Source organism: Chlorocebus sabaeus, chromosome 9 (genome assembly GCF_047675955.1).
Source record: "Chlorocebus sabaeus isolate Y175 chromosome 9, mChlSab1.0.hap1, whole genome shotgun sequence".
Lineage (NCBI taxonomy): Eukaryota > Metazoa > Chordata > Mammalia > Primates > Cercopithecidae > Chlorocebus > Chlorocebus sabaeus.
The window spans coordinates 98781988-98805810 of record NC_132912.1 but is presented as its reverse complement, the minus strand read 5'-3'; the positions used below and the strand labels follow the sequence as shown (position 1 = coordinate 98805810).

The 23823-nt window shown below is 39.7% G+C and overlaps 1 protein-coding gene across 4 annotated transcripts; it reads right to left on the bottom strand.

The window, feature by feature from the left end:
* Positions 1–2527: 2527 nt before the first annotated feature.
* Positions 2528–19936, bottom strand: CCNJ (cyclin J). Of its 4 annotated transcripts, none has more exons than XM_007963688.3 (6): positions 19828–19936; positions 19086–19195; positions 13098–13308; positions 6431–6730; positions 6184–6343; positions 2528–5559 (listed from the first exon to the last, which is right to left on the bottom strand). In XM_007963688.3, the coding sequence occupies exons 2-6, from the start codon at positions 19152–19154 to the stop codon at positions 5148–5150; spliced, it is 1152 nt and encodes a 383-aa protein (XP_007961879.1). In that variant the 5' UTR covers positions 19155–19195; positions 19828–19936; the 3' UTR covers positions 2528–5147. The 4 variants fall into 4 exon arrangements, with proteins under 4 accessions (XP_007961879.1, XP_007961881.1, XP_007961882.1 ...); XM_007963690.3 differs by having other exon boundaries at positions 6184–6310; XM_007963691.3 differs by having other exon boundaries at positions 6184–6307.
* Between the last annotated feature and the right edge of the window lie 3887 nt (positions 19937–23823).

Genomic DNA, 23823 nt, shown 5'->3' with positions numbered 1-23823 from the left:
GGTCATCACAAAGTCTGAGTAACTGTCACAACCCAGCGTTGCCTAAGACCTGAGTGCTAAAGGTCATGTGATATCCTGCATAGGAATCTGGGAGAGAAAAAGGAAATTAGGGGAAAACTAAGGAAATTTGAACAAAGCATGGATTTCTGTTACTAATAATACATTGGTACTGGTTCATTGTGACAAATGTACCATTTCAATATATTAATAAGAAGGGAGACTGGCTGTGGGATATATGGGGACTGTCTGTACTATCTTAGTAATAATTCTGTACATCTAAGCTCTTCTAAAATTAAAAATCTCAAGGAAAAAAAAAAAGACAGCCTGGGTAACATGGCAAACCCCCACCTCTACAAAAAATGGTAAAAATTAGCCAGGCATGTGGTGGTGTGTGCCTACAATCCCAGCTACCCAGGAGGCTGAAGTGGGAGAAGTTTTTGAGCCCAGGAGGTTGAGGCTGCAGTGGGCCATAATGGCGACACTGCACTCCAGCCTGGCAGACAGAGGGAAGATATGTTTGACGTAGTTTGGATATTTGTCTCCACCCAAATCTCATGTTGAAATATAATCCCCAGTGTTGGAGGTGGGACCTAGTGGGAGGTGTGTGTGTCATGAGGGCGGATCCCTCATGGCTTGGTGCTGTCCTTGTTAGTGAGTTCACTTCACGTGAGAGCTGGTTAAAGTGTGTGGCACCTTCGCCTACCCGCATTTGCTCCCACCATGTGAGATTCCTGCTGCTGCTTACCCTTCTGCCATGAATAAGTTTCTTGAGGCCTCCCAGAGGCCAAGCAGATGCCAGCTCCATGCTCCCTGTACAGCCTACAGAAGCATGAGCCAGTTAAATCTCTCTTCTTTATATTACCCAGTCTTGAGTATTTATTTATAGTAATGCAAGACCGGCCTAACACAAGGTTCTAGTAGGGAGAAACTAGCAAGTAAATGGATACAAGATAATGACTGTTACCATTTTTAACTACAGGTCCCTTTGAGTAACTGACAAAACTTTAAGAACAGGGGAAATCATTTACATATAAATTGCATACCATGTCAAGGCTTTATGGACTTGATTTCAAGAACTAAATTCAGGGTGGTGATGCTTACCTGGGAGGCAGAGGGTGTTATGGGAGGAAAGACAGAGTGATAGTCAGGCAAGGATAGGACAGCAGGTGTCCTTCCCATATGACCCCTGAGCCTGGTCTTTATGCTGTCAACTGACTATACTTGTTACTTTTTTAAAATCTAAGGGATTGAAAAATGAATGTTGAGTGATTCCTAAACCAACACGATATTAAACCGAGTTCCAGACTGCGCCAGCCTAATTTTCAGTGGCAGAGTCGAGCTCTGTTGCCCAGGCTGGAGTGCAGTGGTGTGATCTCAGCTCATTGCAGCCTCCACCTGAGTTCAAGTGATTCTTGTGCCTCAGCCTCCCGAGTAACTGGGACTACAGGCACGTGCCACCACACCCAGCTTGTTTTTGTATTTTTAGTAGAGACAGGGTTTCACCATGTTGCCCAGACTGGCTTCAAACTCCTGGCCTCAAGTGATTCGCTGGCCTCAGCTGCCCAAAATGCTGGGATTACAGGCATGAGTCACCGCGCAGGCCTCTACTAGCCTAATTGCTTCAAGTGTGCTAGTCATATTTATCATAGATGTAAGCTGCTTGAGGCTAGGGAGGCTTTTACCATGTGCCTGACAGGCAGTTGTTGGTTATAAACTTGTCACATGGGGCTCAGATTGCCTCAAGGCAAAGCTACCTGGCCTGGTTTGGAATGCTTGTTCTGGCGAGTTGATGGGTACTGACGAGTTGATGGGTGCAGCACACCAACATGGCACAAGTATACATATGTAACAAACCTGCACGTTATGCACATGTACCCTAGAACTTAAAGTATAATAATAATAATAATAATAATAAAAGCTCTAAAGAACGTGGTATATTAACTCTTGAGAGCTGCTAAACCCTGGCACTGTGCCAGAACAAGTGACGATACAATACTTTTGAGACTGATTTCAAAAATGCTTTTTAAAAAGGCATGTAAATTCCTCACCCACTTGTATAAACCTATTAAACTTTACTTTTCAAAACAAATTCCATCTGCTAAGATTTGAGTTGAATTAAATAGCAAATGATATTTATACTCAGGTAAACAGACCATTCGCACTCACTGTAGACTCTATGTTCCTTCTCACAGCTTTAACCATTTTCTGTGTCCCTACTTTTGAGATCAAACTTCAGATTTTCTGATGCTTGCATGATTGTTGAATACATTAGAATCTGTAGATGCTAACATACTAACAACTGATTTTAAGCTCAAAAGGCAACAATGGTGTCCAATATACTTTTGTGAGCTTTAATGCTCAGTATGGAATACATAATGAACAGATGTTTTATGCCACTAATGGCTATATTCTACATCTTGATGGCTTTTAGTAAATATAATCATGATTCCAAGTCTGAATTACATGAGATGCTTCACTAGAGCTGCAAACATACAAGTTTGTATTTGAAACAAAAATACCAAAGCCATTTTACTGAAAACTAGTTTTATTTTAAAATTAAGTGCATAGCACTCATCTAATTCCATTGGTGTAGACTTTAGCACCATACTTGCTATTTGCAATTAATGTCATAACACAGATACATTTTGGTTTGCAGTCTGTACTTGAGTAGTGTTTATTTAGTGGACTTTGGTGAAGCCCTTCATACATATTAATCTCTTCACAGTACACATTTAATGATGGTCCAGTAATCTCAAAAAAAAAAAAAGCCTACTTTGAAGACTAATCAATAAATTAAACAAAACAAAACCCACACAATGCTCCCCCACCCCCCAAAGCTAGCAGTTGTGAGTTGTATTTATATTGAAACCTAATGTTTTAAAAATAGTTCTGGTTCTCCAACCACCCCATCCCACCCCGGGTATGCAGCAATAGTAATCAATTATTTTATTCTACCCTCCCAAAAGATTATTAATCCAGTGTTCTTTAGCTTTTTAAAATATAAATTGGGAAAGTGTTATTAATAAGCTTTTTTAAAAGGCATATTCTTCTATAACAAGTACGGCATATAAACCAATCAATAAAAGTATTTGACAAGACATTAAGTTTCCACAGGCACTGGCTGTTGTTTCAAGTTGGGATCTCTATCCCAATATCTTACATTCATAGCATTATTGAGGTAGTTAAAATACTGAAAATTGGACTCCAGGTTGCTGGGTTCTGAATGTGAATGTGAAAGATATATTCTCTTTTGAGCCTACTTTCCCCCCAAACAATTCAAGTTTTCTTGAGGTAAGAACTACCAAAATCCAATTAGCAGCCTTCTTTAAAAAGGAAAAGTGATGATACTTTCACAAAACAATTTTCATGCTTAAAAACTGCCATGAGTGAGTGTTCTTACCTGAGTGGTTTTCATTTTATCTACCAGACTAATAAATCCACATCATGCCCTATGTACTCTAAATATAAAAGTTATTTTCTTTTTAAGGAAAGGATTTTTCTCTAAGCATTCATGCTGGCAGAAGCTGCCCACCCACATTCATCCCCGGGAGCCATCTGGATCAGTCCATCACTGTGTTGAGCCCCTTCCCTTCCTGACAAAGGCCATTGGCTTGATTACTGAGACTCCTGCTGCATACCCACAACATCTTTATAGTAAGTTTGTCTTCAATGCATATTGTGGCAGTCACATATCTGCCACGCAGATTCCCTTCTATTCAAGTGCTATCTTAAAAAGAAACACAAAAAGACACATCTTACTAATTTTTAAACCAGAAAGCTTCCCTCCACCAAATCTTTCTTCTCCCACAGAAAAGAGCACAATGTATACAGTTTATCAGTTATTACAATGACTTTTTAAGGTTATTCTTCCAAAATTCTTTACCCCCAAACTGCCCTTGCTGTAATGACAATTATTGCTGTTTGCAGTTAATACCAGTACAGTGAAATGTCCCAGGGCAGTTGTAGGGTCAATCTAATTAAAGTAGCTACTGAAAGTTAGTCATCAGTTACCTTTGCCTGCTTAGACGGACTAGAGCTGGATTCAAAGGTTGCTTTAAAAACCTGTCTTCCACATAACAAAGTGCTGCTCTAGCACAACCTGAGAACTACCCTGGCCACAGTCCCTTCCAAAATAAACCTATAGGACTTTATTCTAGCACTGACCTCTTAAGAGTTATGCCATCCCTTGAAATAACTTTTTAAGAATGTCGATTCTGAGTATAAATCACAGATTGCACTGAGAAATGCAAAACCTACATATGTATTATGAATCACAGGAACTACCACTTCATTCTGAGCTATAATATTACGTTCTCATTTGAAAACACACCCTAGCAAGAGTATTTTAACCTATGTTATAAAGGTAGTTCACACTATAACATTCCCAAGGCATGTTGCATTACAGTTAAGTGTTTCCAAGTAGTACAGATTCCCTGAGTTAAATCTATTTTAATTCTAAAAATTTGAGGTTGATCACTTAGGGAAAAAAAGAAAAATTATGACCATGATTTAAAAAACAAGATCTTTTTTACCCTTAATTTTAGTATATTAATCCAGATACCTATACTATTTATGAAAGGAAGTTATATAGAATCATCTAAAAAAATTTTTTCACTGCACAGATTGGTATAGCATAACAATTCGTAAGTTTAAACTTAGTCAAAAATTCATGTGTAGAACAAAAATAAAAAATTGCAGAATAAAAAAACCTTTTCAAAAATTAATACTGTAACTTTCCTTCATAAAAGACTGTTTGGCAAGTCCATAGATAAGATAAACATTTAGTCTTTGACTTAGAAGCCAACATTAGGCCCAGATGCTACCACAGGTCAGTTCTCAAAATGGCAAATTGGAGTCTGTCCAAATTTTGTTGTATTATTTTTGAAATATTTGGACCATCAGCCAGGACTTGAACATTTTTGTCATACAAGGATTTGTTGTAACAGAATTTGACATACTGTTAATTTGCTTAGTCCTCCCAGGATTCATGGTACATTAAAAGGGATATTCAGTCTTCCTGGTGCTGGCACCTGAAGAGTTCTGATGTCACTTAGATCCCTTTCCTTTTGAACAGAAGTTTACAAAACGCTTACCCATAGCTTCATGTCACAAAGCAGTCTGGGTCAGTTATCAGCTTCACACATAAATCACCTTTCAAAACATGGAGTAATACAAGGGTAATGTTCATTTATCTGATAACTCCGGTTATAAGAAACACTCAGACAGGGCTTAACTTCTACTGGTATTGCCAGTGACATCCCAACACCAGTCTGCATGTGCCCAAGGCCCTGAACACTAGTTTGGAAGCCAGCAGGACATGTCTGTAGTGTGTAAGATGAGGTGTGTGTGGTCGATACAATCTGCTGACAGCTTGGTTGTTCTGACGTAGGATGACGATACTGCAGTGAGGTCTGATGTGTCTGATGGAGATACTGAGGTTGCTGAAAGTGAACTGGCCGTGAGGGCTGGGAGGCTGTCTGGAACACACTTAGTTGCGCTGACTGAGGTCCTGCTTGCCCTCTCTGTTTGTTTGCTTCTTTCACGTCATTATCGTGAGCGCTGAAACATGGAGAGAAAGGAAACTATTAAAAATATTACTTGAGAAGAATTTGCAAGAAAGTCAGGCCCCATCCCCAACTCCCCAACAGCTTCTTCCACCACTTGCCACCACTACCCAGGTAGCAGTCACTGCACCATAATTCCAACAACAGTGAGACCCTGCTTGTGTCCTTCTAAAGCTATTTCCCTTGATGTGAACCTTCCTGGTAGCTTTGAGGATTATTTCCAGTTTGGGAGATGTGTCCACAATAAGCACGTAAGTGTGGCTGCCACTTTGGTAACATCCTGGTGGCCCCCAAAATTCAAAGATGTTAAGAATGGGGCAAGGCTGGCCTGGACTGATCTCAGAGTTACTGACTTACAGACACCAAAAAGCAGCTCCTTTCCTTATCATGTGCCCAGAATCATTCTAGCAATGACACCTTCTAACTGGTTAATGGCCAAAAGGGACTCTCCTTCCCCAGAGTTCTGCTCATACATGGACTTGCTCATGGCAGCAAGTAATTGCTGCTAAAATCAAATAACCTAGAAACTCTGTGCCTTTCAGAAGTTGTTTTCAGGGCACCTCATGCATGAAAAAAACTGTTAATGAGAAAGTACAAACACAAGAATAAAAAGGCTTACATCAATAGTCGTTCAATACACTGTATTAAGAAATCCCAAGAGTAGGCAGTAAGACGATGCAGTCTTGTAGGCCACGTTGGAGAAAGACGAAGTATAATCCTCGAAGAAGCCACACATGCAGCAGCTACTAAAGAAGGTGCATAATTTAGAAAGGCATAATCTGTGGAGACACCAAAAATGAACTTAAGGAACAGAATACACGAGTCACAAGTGCACAAGTCACTTACTGGTATTCACAACAACCCACCTTGCAAAGACACTTCCAGGAAGTAATCTGCATATTTGGCCATGTAGAGTTTAGTCTTTTCCAAGCAAATCATTGGCCAGCCGTCATGAAGATCTGTTTCGTGTACTGCTTCAGAGAGATAATACTCAATGAAATGGGCGGCTGTTGGAAGGCAGAGGTTCCACTGAAAGGTTTCTAATAATAATAGTTCCATATGTAGCAAATTTTGTTTTGTTAATACTAGATTCATATTAGTCATACAACCCAGGCTGTTGAGCTGCTCCAGCTTAGGCACACTATCTTCTTTTTCTTCAAATTTACCTTATAAGAAAAGGGGATGGGAGGGGAGAGAAAATGTTAGGCAAGTGATCATTACAGGTCTAGTCAGTAAAATGGGATTTGCTGTCTTATTGCCAGGATTTAGATCCAAAGATGTAGTTTACCTTACACAGATACAATTGTGCCAGAACCTGTGTTTTCTTTCCCAGTGCCACCATCCCCAACCTTTCCCCAATCCCCTGGAAAAAAAAAATGCTTGAAATACGTAAACATTTTGTTCTGTGTTCTAGTATAGAATGGAAATAGTCATGTGCCAGTGAAAAAAATAACTCAATCTCATCAGCTGAATATTTTCAGGAAATTTTTTTTTACAGTGGGTGGTGGCTAGCAAAATGAATTATTTGATTTTAGAGTAGAAGATAGTTTTAACAATTTAATGTCATAGTTTTATTTGAAATAAAACATAGTTAAGCTCCAATTGTTTCATCTTGGCATCAACATAATCTCAATTCCAGAGAGAGAGAGAGAGAGACTGGAGGGAGAAATTGGGTGAACATTTAACACAAGCACTATCATTCCATAAAAAACCCCATTCCCCACTTCTTCTGAATTCAAAACAAAAATCTAGTCTGTTGAAGAAAAAAGGGGCATGGGGGAGATAGTTTATATCTGCTTTTAAATTCCCTTACTGAAAGCAGAATAGTAAAGACAATAAGGCTGAACATTATTCAAAGGGATTAATTTCTTTTCTGGAAATACCTATCTATAAGGTTTCAACTATGCACAGCTGAAGAATAAAGATTCTCTTTCCAGCCCCAGAATGTTTCTATCGATTATTTACCATCTTACACTTTACTTTCCAAACAAGCATTTTACTGTCTCTATATATAAAGCCTTCATTTTAGAAAGTATTTCTAGAACTGATGGCTGGAGAACATTTATAAACTATTAAGTACTATTATGATTTTCCAGATGCAGCAACAGAACCAGAGTTGTCATCAAGCCTCTTTGGGTCTTTGTTCCATGGTGGTCCACAAAAGAAAGGAAATTATAACTAAAGCTCCTACTATTGCGTTCTATTTTAGATTTAAGGTTTAAAACCATCATATTATACTATGATTATTATAGATTTCTCACAATAGATTTTACACCCATACTTGTTCAAAATCATTTGAATGTTACTATAGCAACACATATTACTATATAAAAATTATTTTAATATTTTGATATATTTCAATATATTTTCATTTCCTTGGAAATTTTATAATTTTATTCTTTAAAAACGTTTTTTGGGAGAAGAACCAGAAAGAATGCCAAACCAGGAGAAACCAGAAGAGTTCCTCTGTGATGATTCTCTTCTACAGGGGATGGGTTTGCACCACGTTAAAGTTGCTACACTCAGCCCAGATGCTCAGTGTACAGGCAGTGGTGCTAGAGCCAGTGGGGATTTGCTCATGTTGGTTTGCTTTGGAGCTGGGGGAAAGATGCTGCTGACTGCCTTGATCTTTGCTTAGGGAGCGGAACTGGTATAAAAGGCGTTTTTCTCCTATGCCAGGAGATTCTAAGCTCATGTGTTGTGAAGAATCTAAGCCCAAAGAAGCAGGAGTGATGGCAGAGAGGTGAACTTCCTTATATCTAAACCACTCTAAATATTGCTACAGGTAAAAGTTGATCCCAAACTTAAGTAATTCAAACCTTAAGAATCTAGATAGCCTTTCCTAATTAAAATCACATAAAGATCAATTTAACAAGTTTTGCCAATAGCAAATGCTTAAAGTTGAAAGCACTAAAGTGGTCTGTATGACACAGTTATCCAGCATATTGCCTGAAAAAAGAAGAGGAAACCAATGTTCTTAGTATAAAGTGAAATTCTTCAGAAGGAGAATGACCTAGAAATTTGGTTCAGTGTCTCTGGATGAATCATTATAGCTTTCAAGCACCCTGCCATTTGTGTAGCAACAGCAATACTGACAGAATACTTCAAAGGAATACTGTAGAAATTAATGAGTTTATTTATATTATGCTTAAAGTTCCTTTGAAGAAATTAATACATCATAATTGAAGGAGTAAGAATGTTTCATATTATCTCTTTGAAATCTTCAACACTGGGAAAAAAATTGCATATGACCAATTTCACTGCTCAAAAACCAAGGTAGTGAGGTTGGCCAATCCATTTAAGGTCAGATAAGTTCAATCAAACCAAAAATGGAAGCCAAAAGGAAAATTTATGTCTGAATTCCCAAATTTGCACTTCTAGACCAGAACTGACAGATTTCTATATTATTAAGCATCTATGAGATGTTTGCATTTATAAAATATTTGGCTACTACAAGTGTGAAGGACTTTGCATATTGATCTTGCTAAGTTAAGAATAATCTGCATTCTGAATAAATAACCATACTTGAAGTTTTAATTCAGGGTTCAAATTTTTTGGAACTTTTCCATTATGTATAGTAATAAATATTCAGATACATGGATATTAAAATATTTCAAAAAGTGTGATAATGTCAATGAGTACCTGCATTCATATCTATAGTTTTTGTTGTGCTGACTTCTATGCGTATGTTCATTTTAAGTTTACTTATCCACATTACCACACACAGATCACAAAGATCAGTTTCTTCAATTGAAAGGAAATACCAGAAGCCATGTGAGTATATTGATAAAGGCCCCAAACAGGAAATAAGGGCACAGGAAATTCATATCTGCTTCCCAGAAAATAAAGAATTAGAGGCCATAGAAACAAAAACACTGGGTTGTCTTTCCTTTATAGGATATGTACATATCAGCCATGGAAACCAACACATTTTCAAAGCCAGCAGTGAATAGTAGGTATGTGGTAGAGATTTATATACTGAATAGGGCACGGATCAGATGTCACCGAGTGCTCTGCCAATCCACATTCTATTGTTTTATTACTAAGTAAGAGGAGAAAAAGTCATCCCTAACATATACTAAGAATTATCACAAATTTATAAGATGAATCTAATATAAAAGTGGGCAAAGAAAAAGGTAATTCATAGAAAAAAAAATTCTAAGCTCATTAAAAATTGTAATTAATTTAAATGTAAAATTTAATTAATTATTTTAAATGTAAATGTAAAATGTAAATTAAACCAGCTGTGAGATACAAATTTTCACAGATCAGTAAAAAGCTTTGCTAACCCAGTATTGGTTGGCAAGGGGAAACAAGTATTTGTTACAAATTGTTACTACTAAAAGCCTCTGTCTCACTTTTCACTTCGTCTTGACTCCAAGATCATTTCTTAGTTATGTAAGATCTTGAGCAAATTATGAGAAATCTTATCTCCAAGATTACTTCCACATGCTCCATAAATGTAATGTTGGTCACAGAAGCCAAGGGAAGCCAGGGCATACATGTGAAAGAGTTGGAATAGCAGAATTTCCCTGGACAAATTAGAGTCCGGTTTGAAATAGGCCAAAACCTTTAGGGTAAAGGAGGCAGGCTAAAGGTAACAGAGCAACTTATGGGGGAATTAATAATTACCATGCTAATCTTTTAATGTTTCCATTTCCTACATGCTTTTAAACATATTACCCCCACTTGATCCTCAGAACAACTCTGTAAGGTGTCTTTATTTCCATCTTATAAAGAAATAACCTGAGATTCAAGGGTTGTTGAAATTCACATTGCTGATGAGATTCCAACCCAGGGAATACATCACTATGGTTATTGCTCGAAAACACTACACGTAGCTCTCCAATCAGAGATAATCTGTAGGCTCTTTCTTCTAATAGTATAGACATAAGCATTTGCTTCTAGAACTTACAAAGTATGCTCCATCTTTGGCCAAACCACCTACAGCTTCCCATTACAATGAACTCCACAAATTTAAAACAGGAATCAGACACTGAAAACAGGTTATCAGTTTATAAGAATCCTAAGCTCTTCTGCTGTAAAGTTATAGACTAGGGTTGGGGGGCAACAGTAGAGAGACTGCTGCCTGCTAAGGGCGAACCTCTTCAATTCCCGACCCTGGTATAGAACTGATAGCTCAAACTCTTTTGAACAACTTGCTACTTGCGAGGAACAGAACTCCTTAAGAATTCTCACATACATTCCTACTCTCCAGTGCAAAAGGAAGAATGTAAAAGCAATTCTTTCCTCAAGGAAAGGGAAATTAGGAGTCATCAGCAGAAAAAGGAGGGAGGTATCCAGTTCTTTCAGTAATAGGTGATAACTCATATTTGAACCCTAGCAAATACAGATCCTAATGCCTAATTACTGGAAAGTCACAAATAACTACATCTTACCACTGATATTAATCCAAATAGTTCAATAAAATAAATTGTTCATGACCTTAAACTAATAGAAATATATAATTTAAAAATAACAACAATTGAAAACTCAATTCCAACCAACCTAAGATGGTACACAAAGATGACCCTCCCACTTGGCCCACACTACACTTTAAGAATTACAGGTGGGACATGGTAGTGTTAAAATGACAGTGATGGTCACACAGTTACTTTCCATTAATGATACCAAGCTTTTAAAATACTCTAACTTGCATGTCTGATTTCCAATGACACTCTACTATAAACTGATTCTATAATAAACATTCTGTACAATAACAAAAAGCCATTTTATTTGTGGACTCACATCTAAACTGTCAAGTGTGAGCTTTTCCAATCTTATACAAACTATTAAACCCCAAAGGGCTTCACAGCCAGTGATTAAACACATACAGTATTACACACATGGTTACTTATGAGCATGAAACTTTAATTAGAGGCTAAATTAAAGGTTAATTATAAATATACAAGCATTACCTCTCTGGCTCCTGGGTGGGGGGTGGGGGGTGAGAGGTGAGGGATGAGTGAAGTGTCTGAATTTTAGAGAACAATAGATTAAAGGGGAAATGTAGATATTCAGGAAGTAAATGGTATTCTAAGAATTTTGCTCAATGTGCATGGGGATGAGACTGGAAAGATGGCTGGGTCCAGATGAAAGATTCTAAACACTACATTAAGCAGTTTCCACCTTAACATACAGGCAGTGGGAAGTCATGCTGCAGCTGTGTTTTATTTACATTCAGCCTGGTTCTACAATGGATCCGAAATAACTTACAAAAGGACATTCCAGGGGATAAAATAAGTAGTTGAGGTCATCAGATCAAAGAAAGAACAAAGGTCGGAAAATAAAATCTGAGAAGAGATTAGTACCAGAAATGATATTATACAGGACTACATTTGGTTTCAGGTTTGTAAGCAGCCAAGCACAGAAGTGCTCAAGAACTTTAGTGGCATGGATATAGGGGGAATGTTCCTTATTTCATCCCAGCCATATTTGACCCCAAAACCTCAAGTGGGAGAGGTGAAGGTTATCAGTATATCTACGTACTACTTTAAGATTCTATTGTAATGACATGGATAATACAGAAACTACATTACTGATTTAACTTCAATATCAAATACAATCTTTATCCCTCAAGTGGGAGTTAAAAGTGAAGGTTATCAATACATCTACATACTATACATTTCTACTGTAATGACATGAATATAGAAACTATATTACTGATTCAACTTCCATATCAAATACAATCTTCCACATTATTAAAAGAAACAAACACAATTTCAATTCCTTTACGTGCCCTATCTTCAGTGAGAGTACCAACAAGCAATGAAATGAGATACAGGAAGATGTAAAGAGAAAGAGAGGCCAAAAGGTCCACCAGTATTTTCTGTACTGAGTAACAAATACGGTAGTATCAGATTGTATCTTGGAGCCTACTACATAGTTGGTCTAATGCATAAGCAAAAGTTTTCACATTTGTAGTAGTTGCACATTAACTTTTAGTTCATTAAGCCAACTCATTATGTAGTCAGTAGAAAGTATTTTAATACAAGAGTATGGTACTTTTAAGACAGTTTCTCAACTTTAACTCCATTGATGTTTTGGGACAGAGAATTTTGTTATGGGGACCTCTATGTACTAGATACTAAAAAAGCATCTCCCACTCTATCACCAGATGTGACAACCAAAACGTCTGTACACATTGCCAAGTGTTCCCTGTGGGACAAAACTGCTTCTGGTTTAGAACCACTGTTTTAAGACAATGGTTCTCAATTGGAAAGGTAAAGCAAAATCACCTTTGGAACTTTTTCAAAAAGTTAAAAAATACCCAGTACCTATTATGTAGATTTTGTCTTAGTAGATCTGGAGTGGCCGAGGATGTACGGCTTAGGCACATGTTTTTAACAGGTTCCAAAGCCATTTTTCAATGTCTGGTTAAGAATTATTGCACTGAGAAGCACTTTTAAGCTTCCTGATACTAGTGAACTGGAATGAATGGGATTTGATGATATTTCACTGAGTTCTACATAAATTTATTTTATTATATAAACATCAGAAATTTCCAGTCATGTAAATCAGATTCATACTTACTTGCTAGAAGCAGGCAGGAAAGCGCAACTAAATGCAGCTGCTGGATAGAGATGTCATAGCGGTCCATAAACAGGTCCAGTAAATAGACAGCAAGATGGCGGGCAGAAGGGCAGAGCGTGAAGCGATTGCTCACAATGGCAATCAAGTCAGCAAAATACCGTCTGAGACTTAATTGAGGGGACTGGCCTTTATAGGAGGGCAACTTCAGCTCCTAAGTCAAAAGGAACAACATTTAGTCTGACCTATCTGTAGACTTACCCCACAATGCAATGACTTAACATTGTTTTTCCAATATATTAGTATTACAAGTGCCTAAAACATACTTTTCTTGACTGGAATACAAAAATGAAAAGTTAAGTGGAAGGATAATGAATGACACTTAAAACCAAAATTTTCTCCTTATTCTTAACCACCTCTGATGTGAACAATTATAGATGTTCTTGTTTCTTGCTTTCTAGAATGGATTCATCTTACAAAGATTTTTAATAAGGGAATCCTATTTTCCCTACCAGGTGTTTTCAGAAAAACATCCCTGACAAAAAACCAACCACATAACACACACACCCCCCTACACCTCTCCAAGATGCTCAAAACTTTTGGTTAAAAGGTAATAGATAAGTGGAAATGCTGCATGCAGTATAATACTTGCATTAGTGTAGAAACCAGTACCTATACACTAGTATCTTCTAATTTTGTTTCCCTTTTAACAGTTTTATGATCTGTCCTTTCCCATCATCCTCTCATACACCTAAAATCACTGTTCAATCTCAGGACTATATCAACTTGTTTTTTAAAAATTGGAAAAATTATATACTATTAAAATATTTCCAGAGCATAGAGAAAGATGAAAAGCTTCCAAATTCATTTTATAAGATCAGCATAATACTGATACTAAACCCAACAGGTATCACAATAGAAGAAGAAACAGGGATATGACACCAAAAGCAGAACTCCCCATGCCCTGCAAAAAAAAGAAAAAAGAAAAAGAAAAGAGAAAGGGGACTTTAACAAAATTAAAAACTTGTATTTAACAAAAGATGCTATCAACAGAGTAAAAGGGCAACCCGCAGAATGGATGAAAATATTTATAATCATATCTGATAAGGGGTAAATATCTAGATTATATAACTTATACAACTGGACAACAAAAAAACCTGATTATAAAAATGGGCAAAGGACTTGAATAGACATTTCTCCAAAGAAGATACATACAAATGCCCAACAAATATCATGAAACATGAAAAAGATGTTTGTTCAGCATCACTAATTATTAAGAAATGCAAATCAAAACCACTAACAGCACTTCACACCTAGTTGGATTGCTATTATCAAAAACAAACAAAAAAACAAAACCAGAAAATCACAAGTGTTAGCTTTAATGTGGAGAAATTGGAATCCTTGTGCATTACTGGTGGGAATGTAAAATGATGCAGTTGTTCCAGTTAACAGTATGGCAATCCCTCAATAAATTAAACAGAGTTACCACATGATCCAGCAATTCCACTTTTAGGTACATACTCAAAAGAACTGAAAGCAGGGACTTGAAGAGAGATTTGTACACACATGTTCAAAACAGTATTATTCACAATAACCAAAAGGTGGAAACAATGCAAATGCCCACCAGCAGATGAATGGATAAACAAAATGTGGTATATACATGGAATATTATTCAGACTTAGAAAATTCTGATAATATGCTACATGGATGAACCTTGGAGACAGTATGCTAAATGAAAAAAGTCACAAAAGAACATTTATTGTGTGATTCCACTTAATGAGTTACTTAGAATAGTCCTATTTATAGGGACAGAAAGTAGAACAGTGGTTATCAAAAGCTAGAGGGTAGGAAACTGGGGAGTAATCGTTCAATGGGTATGGAGTTTCAGTTTGGGAAAATGAAAAAGTTCTAAAGATAGATAGTGGTGACAATACAAATGTACCTAATGTCACTGAACTGTACAGTTAAAAATGGTTAGAATGGTAAGTTTTATGTTATGACAGGTGCTGGCAAGGTTGTGGAGAAAAAGGAACGCTTTTACTGTTGGTGGGAGTGTAAATTAGTTCAACCATTGTGGAAGACAGTGTGGTGATTCCTCAAAGACCTAGAGGCAGAAATACCCTTTTACCTAGCAACCCCATTACTCGGTATATAACCAAAGGAATATAAATCATTCTACTATAAAGACACATGCACGTGTATGTTCACTGAAGCACTTTCACTATTCACAACAGCAAAGACATGGAATCAACCTAAATGCCCATCAATGACAGACTGGATAAAGAAAATGGGGTACATATAGACCATGGAATACTGTGCAACATAAAAAGGAACAAGATCACATCCTTTGCAGAGATATGGATGGAGCTGGAGGCCATTATCCGTAGCAAACTAATGCAGGAAAAGGAAACCAAACACCACATGTTCTCACTTATAAGTGGGAGCTAAATGATGAGAACCCATGGACACATGTTGGGGGAACACCACACACTGGGGCCTGTCGGAGGGTTGGGGTGGGAGGAGGAAGAGGATCAGGAAGAATAGTATATGCTAGGATTAATACCTAGGTGATGGGATGATCTGTGCAGTAAACCATCATGGCAAACGTTTACCTATGTAACAAACCTGCACATCCTGCACACGTACCCCTGAACTTAAAAGTTTGGGGAAAAAGAGTTTTATGATGATACATTTTACAATAAATGAAAAAGGGAAGTTATATATTCACCTAAATTAATATTATCTAAGATAAATGGATAAACAGTCAATGTAATTTAGTAGTATAGCCAAAGAATACATCAATTATGGTTGTTTTTTGAGACACGGTCTCCTTCTGTAGCCCTGGCTGGAGTACAGTGGCACTATCTTGGCTCACTGCACCCTCCACCTCCCAGGCTCAAGCTATCCAACCACCTCAACCTCTGGGGTAGCTGGGACTACAGGCACTCATTGTCATGCCCAGTTACTTTCAGTAGAAACAGGGTCTCGCTATGTTATCCAGGCTGGTCTCGAGCTCACAGACTCAAGTGATCCACCTGCTTTGGCCTCCCAAAGTGTTGAGATTACAGGTGTGAGCCACCATACTTGGCCAAAAAAAATTTTTTTTTTCACATAAAGATGCCGATTTCTCATGCAGCTCCTAGGATTTTTTTCTCCTTAACTGTTTCTTCGGATCTTTACGATGGTGTAAGTGAGTGGCAACTTTACCTTTGCTGCTATCATGTGACATTTATTGAGCATCTCCCACGTAGCAGACACTATACTAACCCAGGCATAAAAGCTGGAAAAACAGTCTTAAGCCTATCTCTAGCAGGTGAATAAAATACATAGATTATCACACGATACAGTCATCACAGGTTATTATGGCAACACTTAGGAAGAAAATCTAACTTAACTCAGGGATTAGGGAGTTGGGAAAAAAGGCAACACCAGATCAGGTTTTTCCCAAAAAGTGGCCTGAACATGGTCTTAAAGACTCCCTGGAAAACACTGATGGACTTCACTTTCTTAGTGTTTCTCACAAAGCTAGAATTGTTCCCATTTGTCATTAAGGTTCCTAAAAACACTTTCTCAAACAGCCTATCACACTAACTATACACAGCAAAATGATGAGAAGAAAGAAGACAAAAGGGTGTAAGGTGACAGCTGCTTTGTAGGGGTTTTTTTTGAGGGAGTGGATAGTTGGCATGATTTCCATTTATTGTCATTTTCACTCTTCCCTAGTAAACACAGTGCTAGTCACACTAAATATTTCTCCACAAACCTTGGGTCTAAACATAGAACACCTTCCGCAGTATCTCAATGGCAACTGCCCAAAGGAAGACCTAAATGTGGATGCTCTAAATTATAGATAAGATTAGACTATGAAGGCAAGGATCATGTCTTGTTCGCTGTTATTGCTCTAACACCTGGCATAATATCATGTATGTCATAAATAATCAACATGTTGAAGAAAAACAGATGACTATCCGACTGAATCACCAATTAATAGCCTGGAATTATCACATCTTTTCTAGGAGAAAAGTCCATTTTAAGTTTCCTTCAGTGTATTACAAACAGTGGTCTCTCCAGTTCCACAAGTTTAAGTTTTACTGATTAATATAAATTATTTATAAAGTGTTGCCAGTAAGAACCACGGTTTGCATAATGCTTAAACATAAAGACAACCCAGGGCAGTAGGCCATAGGTGGCCCAAGAAAACTTCCAGTGGCATTCCTTCAGACCCTGTGGTACCTTGTCCTCTGATAGGTCATAAGCAACTTGAGTGTAGGGTTGGGTCTTATGCCTTGGATGCTCCAGAAACTAATTCACAAAAGCCTTCAACAAATCTAAATCTAGAAAAAACAAACAAAAACAAAAAAAAACCCATGTCCAACCTCAACTGACAAAATTAATTCAGATAATCATTCATGAATTAAAATGATACACACATAAAATGATTGAAAACTACAGAAATCACCAAGAAAAACCTTTTAAGTGTCATGCCAATTAAAAAATGTATTCTTGGCTGGGTGCAGTGGCTTATGCCTGTAATCCCAGCACTTTAGGAGGCCCAGGCAGGTGGATCACCTGAGGTCAGGTGAAACTCCAACTCAAAAAAAAAGTACTCTTAATATCAACTAATTTCACCACATACCAGAGGGATAAAGAGACTGACACTTAAAACACTTTTCAAAATATGTACAACTCTATTAATTTTTTTAAAAAAGAAAACATTGCACGTTGAAAGATGACATCTGCCAAAGAAGAAAAGATCAAAAGCGTATCTGGACAATTTTCCAAGTAAAGAACCTGTAACTCTTTCATAAGACTCCAGAGATGCCACTAGTTAGAATTTTTATGCGGTACAAACCATCTCCTAGGGGGCTGAACTGTATTTTAGTGAATCTTAGAAACTGAATGTCAGAATTAGGAATTAGCATTTAGAAATCTCAGGCCTAGAAAAGGGTAACAATTTAAGTCAGAATTAGGTTTTCCAATCTACTTGACCTGGTCAGAAACTCAAGATAAAAAGTTCGTTATTCCAGGATCTCAACCCCAAGATTCAGAATCCTTTTTGTTGAAAGAGTCAGCTATTTTGCTTCTTTCTCAATTTTCTACATTTAACAAATGGCTTTCTTTATCCAAGGTGAAACTGAGTTAAGTTAGAGATCATTTTGGATCTGGTCTCTCTTTTGGTCATCAAAGAGGCAGAAATGTCTCATTAATCTGCCTAATGTGCCTTGCCACATGCAGAATAAAATCGTTACTTAATAGCAACAATATACAGACTCTGCTTTGTGTTGGAAAAGTATTTTTTTACCAATATCTATTAAGTATATTAGGTCTACTTTCTGACTTTGATATCAGCAGGAAGGGGCGGCCAACTCCCTCCACTTTAGGGCTTTTGAACAGCCCAAATCCTGAGGGGTAAGCGATAAGAAGTTATCACTTTGTGCTTACTATTTACCAAGAGCAGTTTCTAAGCACATGTACAGTACTAATTTTAGTTTCACAATCGCCAGAATCATAAAGCACACTCGTATTATTCCTCATTCTACAGATGACGAAATCAAGAAACAGAAATTTAACTTGTCCCAAGTCTTACAGTAAGGGAGCGGAAAGGTTGAGGAATTTATGTACAAAAGCGACTTAAACTGGCTGCATGCAACGGCAACTCTCGAACAAAGAGGGCTGTTCTGCCCAACAAAAATTCAGTATATGTATCTTTTAAAATACAAGATCAAATTCATGATCCACCTGGATATCAGAACGTCCCTTTCCACCTTCCCTGGCCCAACCACAATCTCCCTCCCCATTCAAGTTGCAGGTTCTTCTGATACATCCCAGAGAAGGAGCCAAGAAGTTAATTAACCTTGAGCAAATGAGCAAACTCGTCTTTTCTGGCCCAGAAGATAAGTGAGTAAAGAACCTGACCAGACCTTCTAGAGAGCTGAGATTCAGAACAACTGGCGCGAGACACAGGAGAAGCAGGCCCGGCCTCGGAGTTACCTTGTAGCGAAGCGCTTGGTGAATGTCGGCGGCCAGCTGTCCTCGCCACCACTGCCCCTCCAGCTCCATGGGACCCGGCGGCGCGCCCAACCCGACGCGGCAACTCGAGTCTGTAAGACACACCCCAGGCGCGGTCACTGCCGGCTCCCCCGCGACCCTCTGAGCCCCCTCCCCGGGGGGTGTGACCTCAGGCCACCCGGTGTGGCTGCTCATCTTCACCTGACTCGTCCTCAACACAGCCCGACCCGAGTCGTTTCCCCCAACGCCACACGCGAGGCCGGGTCTGCCCCTCAGGAAGAGCCGAAGGACTCTGAGACTCCCTGCCCGACTGCGTGTCGGGCAAAAGGAGATCCACTCGGGCCCTGAGGTGCCAAAGCGCGGAGCCAGGTGCGAGCTCGGGAAGAGCTGGGGGAGGCCCGGCTGGGGATCCCTGCGTCCGGGGCTGGAGCCCTCCCGCCCGTCCTGAGCAGCGGGGAGAGGTGACACGGTCATAGCCCCGCTGAGGGGAAGCGCTCCCATGGAAAAGTCCGAGGGTGACCGTCTGCCTGTCCGGGGGTCTCCGCGTAGACGTCGGGGGCCTGCTTCTTCCCGGGACCCCCGAGAAACGCACGTTCCGCGCGGCCTCAGAAAGGGGAACAAAAGGCCGGGCCAGCCAGGCTCTGCGCCTCACCCCGGGAGGGTCCGCTGCCTCGCGCCTACCCCAGGCCTGCCAAGCCGCCCGGCCCCACGCTGGCTCCCTTACCCGGAACCGCGGCCCTTACAGCCCCAGCCCCGCCGGCGTGCGGGGGACGCCGGCCCCGCTCATGTTGCGGACAGTCGGCCGCTAAGCGCCGGCCTCAGCTCGGGCCCAGCGCCTGGACGCTCGCGCCGCCCATTGTTAAAGGACCGGCAGGCGGCTCCGCGTACAAAGCCAGCGCGGGGGCACTTGAGGCCCCGCCGCTGCCAATCTCGTCTCGCGATACAGCGGGGTCGCCCCGAGCCGTCCAATCGGCGGCCGGGCCGGGTCCAGGTGCAGAGCCAGGCGGCTCGCGGCGGCTCCCGCCTGGGCTGGGTGAGCATCGCGGACGGCGCGGCGGGGCCTGGCGCTTCGGTTGCCGGGGCGCGCAGCCGCCACCTACTGCGAAGCTGGCCTGATCGCTGGCTGGGGTCGGCAGAGTGCCGGAGAAATTGTAACGTGGATCACTGCAGTGACCAATCTAGTTAGGCCACTCACCTGCTGAGAACCTTCGATGGCTCCTCGGTGCCCGCGGAGCAAAGTTCCGACGCCTCCGTTTGGCGTTTAAAAGACTTCACAGCATGGATTCGGTTTGCCTTACTTCACGTTGCACCAGCCCCTTCCATCCCAGGGGCTGCTCCGTGGATCATCAGGCCCTCTAAATGTGCTTTAGCTATTTCTGCAGCCCCTGAAGCGGTTTTTTTTTTTCCTATGAAATTCTCTCTTTTTAAGTTCCACCTCAAACTCCGCCTTTCTTCTAGAAATCTAATTAATCTCTTCCCCCTCCTTATTTTCATTGCTGTAGGGATTCCCAAGAGCTTTGAATGAAGCGATTTAAGATTACTTTTAGTAACCTTGCTTGTCAAACCCATGGTGGATGTAATTAACCATCTGTGCTCGTAAATCAGGAAACTGCACAACTGTGAGAACACTCCGACGTCAATTGAGGTGATATGGGGGCTGAAATGTGATTAGAAGAAACCTAATCAATTATATTTTAACCTCTGGTGGATTATCACAAAAGAGGTGGATGGTAACCCTAGGACAGTGAGACTGCCCACTTTTCTGAGACTGTAGATCAATCTCTTAATAGTAAAGCGTAAATATTTTAAAAACTTCACCCCTTTTACTTTGAATCCTTTGTCCAAAAAGATACATAATGATAAAGAACTACTACAAAGTGATAAATACATGTTACGTGATTCTGGGTGGCATCTTCATCCATTTGAAGATTATCGCAGACATATATATGAGCCGTACCCTATCCATAGACGATGCTTATACCCAGAAGAGCAGGCCCGCAGGAACCAAAGGCAAGAAAAGAGAAACTCAGAAGCTGAAGTTGGCAGATCCCAGCCTAACCTGACATAGTCCAGGGAGAAGGCTGTCCTGGCCTCTCAGTTGCAGGGGTCCTCTAGAGTGAAGGTAGACACATCAGGCTAAAAGTTTCATGCTGTTTTTAATGGCATTTAAATAATATCTACCCCCTTGGGTTCCATTTCATGACTATTAAACAACTTTATAATAATTTGGTTTCTAAATGACTTAACTGTCCAGGGCCTATTTAAGAATACTTTCAGAAAAATGGGGCACAGACTATAATCGTTAGTATAAGAAGTAGACTGTATTTATGGTTTCTACTTTGAAAATATTGTTCACTGGGATATATTTGTTCAGAAATCATTATTTTCTGGACTTGCCTTGTGATGAGAAGACTTCAATGTCCATTTCCTTTTATGGATTGATGTTCATTTTACACATATGTTTTGCCCTAGTGTGTCTTAGATTGTAAATCCTTAAAATGCAAAGTTCAGGCTTATTATGATTTCTTTAATTCCTTTAGAGCAAGGTGGACACAATAAGGTATTTACTTAACTCCTAAATAAAGTCTCTGCTCTCATAGAGTTTTTATTCCACTAGGAAGAGAGAGAATGAACAACAACAAAAAAACATATCACATGGTGACAAGTGATGTGAAGAAAAACAGAAAAAAAGGCTAGAAAGTGACCATGGGTGACCTGAGTGTGGTGGCTCATGCCTGTAATCCCATCACTTTGGGAGGTTGAGGCCAGATTACCTAAGGTCAGGAGTTCGAGACCAACCTGGCCAATATGGTGAAACCCCGTCTCTACTACAAATACAAATATTAGCTGAGTGTGGTGGTGGGCACCTATAATCCCAGCTACTCAGGAGGCTGAGGCAGAAGAATCGCTTAAGCCCAGGAGGCAGAGGTTGCAGTGAGCTGAGATCGTACCACTGTACTCCAGCCTGGGTGACAGTGCCAGACTCTGTCTCAAAAAAAAAAAAAAAAAAAAAGAAAGTGACCATGGGTGGACTTTGTTTCATGATAAGGTAAGGCATGCAAAGGCCTGAGGGAAGTGAGGGAGTAGGCACATATCAGACTGAGGGAATGGTACATGCAAAGGCCTGAGAGAAGTGAGGGAGTAGGCACATATCAGGCTGAGGGAACAGTACATGCAAAGACTCTAAAGTGAAGGCGTGTTTGGAATGAAAATAGAGGCCACTATATGTCTGGAGTGAAGAGATAGGAAAGATGTTCTAAGTCAAGGAAGCACTGATTACCAATGGTATGAAAGAATGGAAGTAAAAAGGCAGAACATCTATATAAAGGGCAGAATAGGGAAACTGCAGAGTCTATTGTGACCGCAGCATAAGGCACAGGTAGATTTGACAAGAGATGAGGTGGGACTAGCTTCTCTGGAAAGCTTCTGTAACTCGAGGAACTTTAGACAGTGGAAAAGCACTGATTTTTAATTGTTTAAGTTTTTTAAATGAATGCATGAAAAAGGTAGATTTCAAGCCATGGAATACTGTATACAGTGACTAGCAAGTCTCTTTCCCTCCCCTGATCCCAGTTTCTTCCAGAGGCGACACCATTACTCTTTTGTAGCCTTCCAGGGATATCCAGGTATTTATAACCATGCATATATATATATAAAACTCCCTTGCCTCATTTTGTGTACAAATGGTAGTGTGTCACATGCTCCGTTGTGTACCTAGATTTTGTCATGCAGAATATTCCGGCGAACTTTCCATAACAGGACATCCAGGATTCCTTTTAATGGCAGCATCATATTCTACTGGATGCAAAGGCCTGGGAGCCAAAATCCCTGGGCTCTGGTTCTCGTTTCTTGATTTGTTGCTATTTGTAGTATTCAACTCGTTGCAATTGCTATTCATATCTACCATCTCTCAGTTGGACTTTTACAGTAGTCTCTTCACTGGTTTTATTGCAACTACTCCTGTTCTTCTTGAAAATATTCATCACCTAGTAGTTGGAGTGGTCATAAAAAGATAAATCGCATCTGAGCTTGATAGTTAAGAGTTCCTAGATCACATTTCCAAACTGTTTTAGCATGTTGAAGAATGTTAAGGATAGTTTTTAAGTCTACTTTATAAAAAATTTGATTCAGGTATTTGTAATCTACAGATATTTGTAATCTGTAATTTATGAAAAATATTCCAAATCTTAAAATGCTATATAAGATTCTATTTCTGGATAAGCTGGATGCGATGATTAATTTTATGTGTCAACCTGACTGGGCCAAGATTGGGTGCCAGATATTTGGTCAAATACTATTCTGGATGTGTCTGTGAGGGTGTTTTTGGATGTGATTAACATTTGAATCATAGAGTAAGTAAAGTGGATTGCCCTCCCTAATGTGAGTGGTCCTCAGCCAATCAGTTTAAGGCCTGAAAAGAATAAAAAGGTTGACCCTTTGTTGAGGAAGAGAGAATTCCTGCTGCCCAACTTATTTGAGCTGGGACATAGGTCTTTCCTGGCCTTCAGACTCAAACCGAAACATCAGCTCTTCTTGCATCTTGAGCCTATGGGTTTTCAGACTGGAACTACCTGTCAACTCTCCTGGTCTCCAGCTCCTGACAGCAGATCTTGGGACTCCTCAGCCTTTATGATCATGTAAGATATAGATATATAACTATAGATATAGATATAATTCCTTAGTTTATATGTCTATATCTCTCTGTGTATATGCATATACA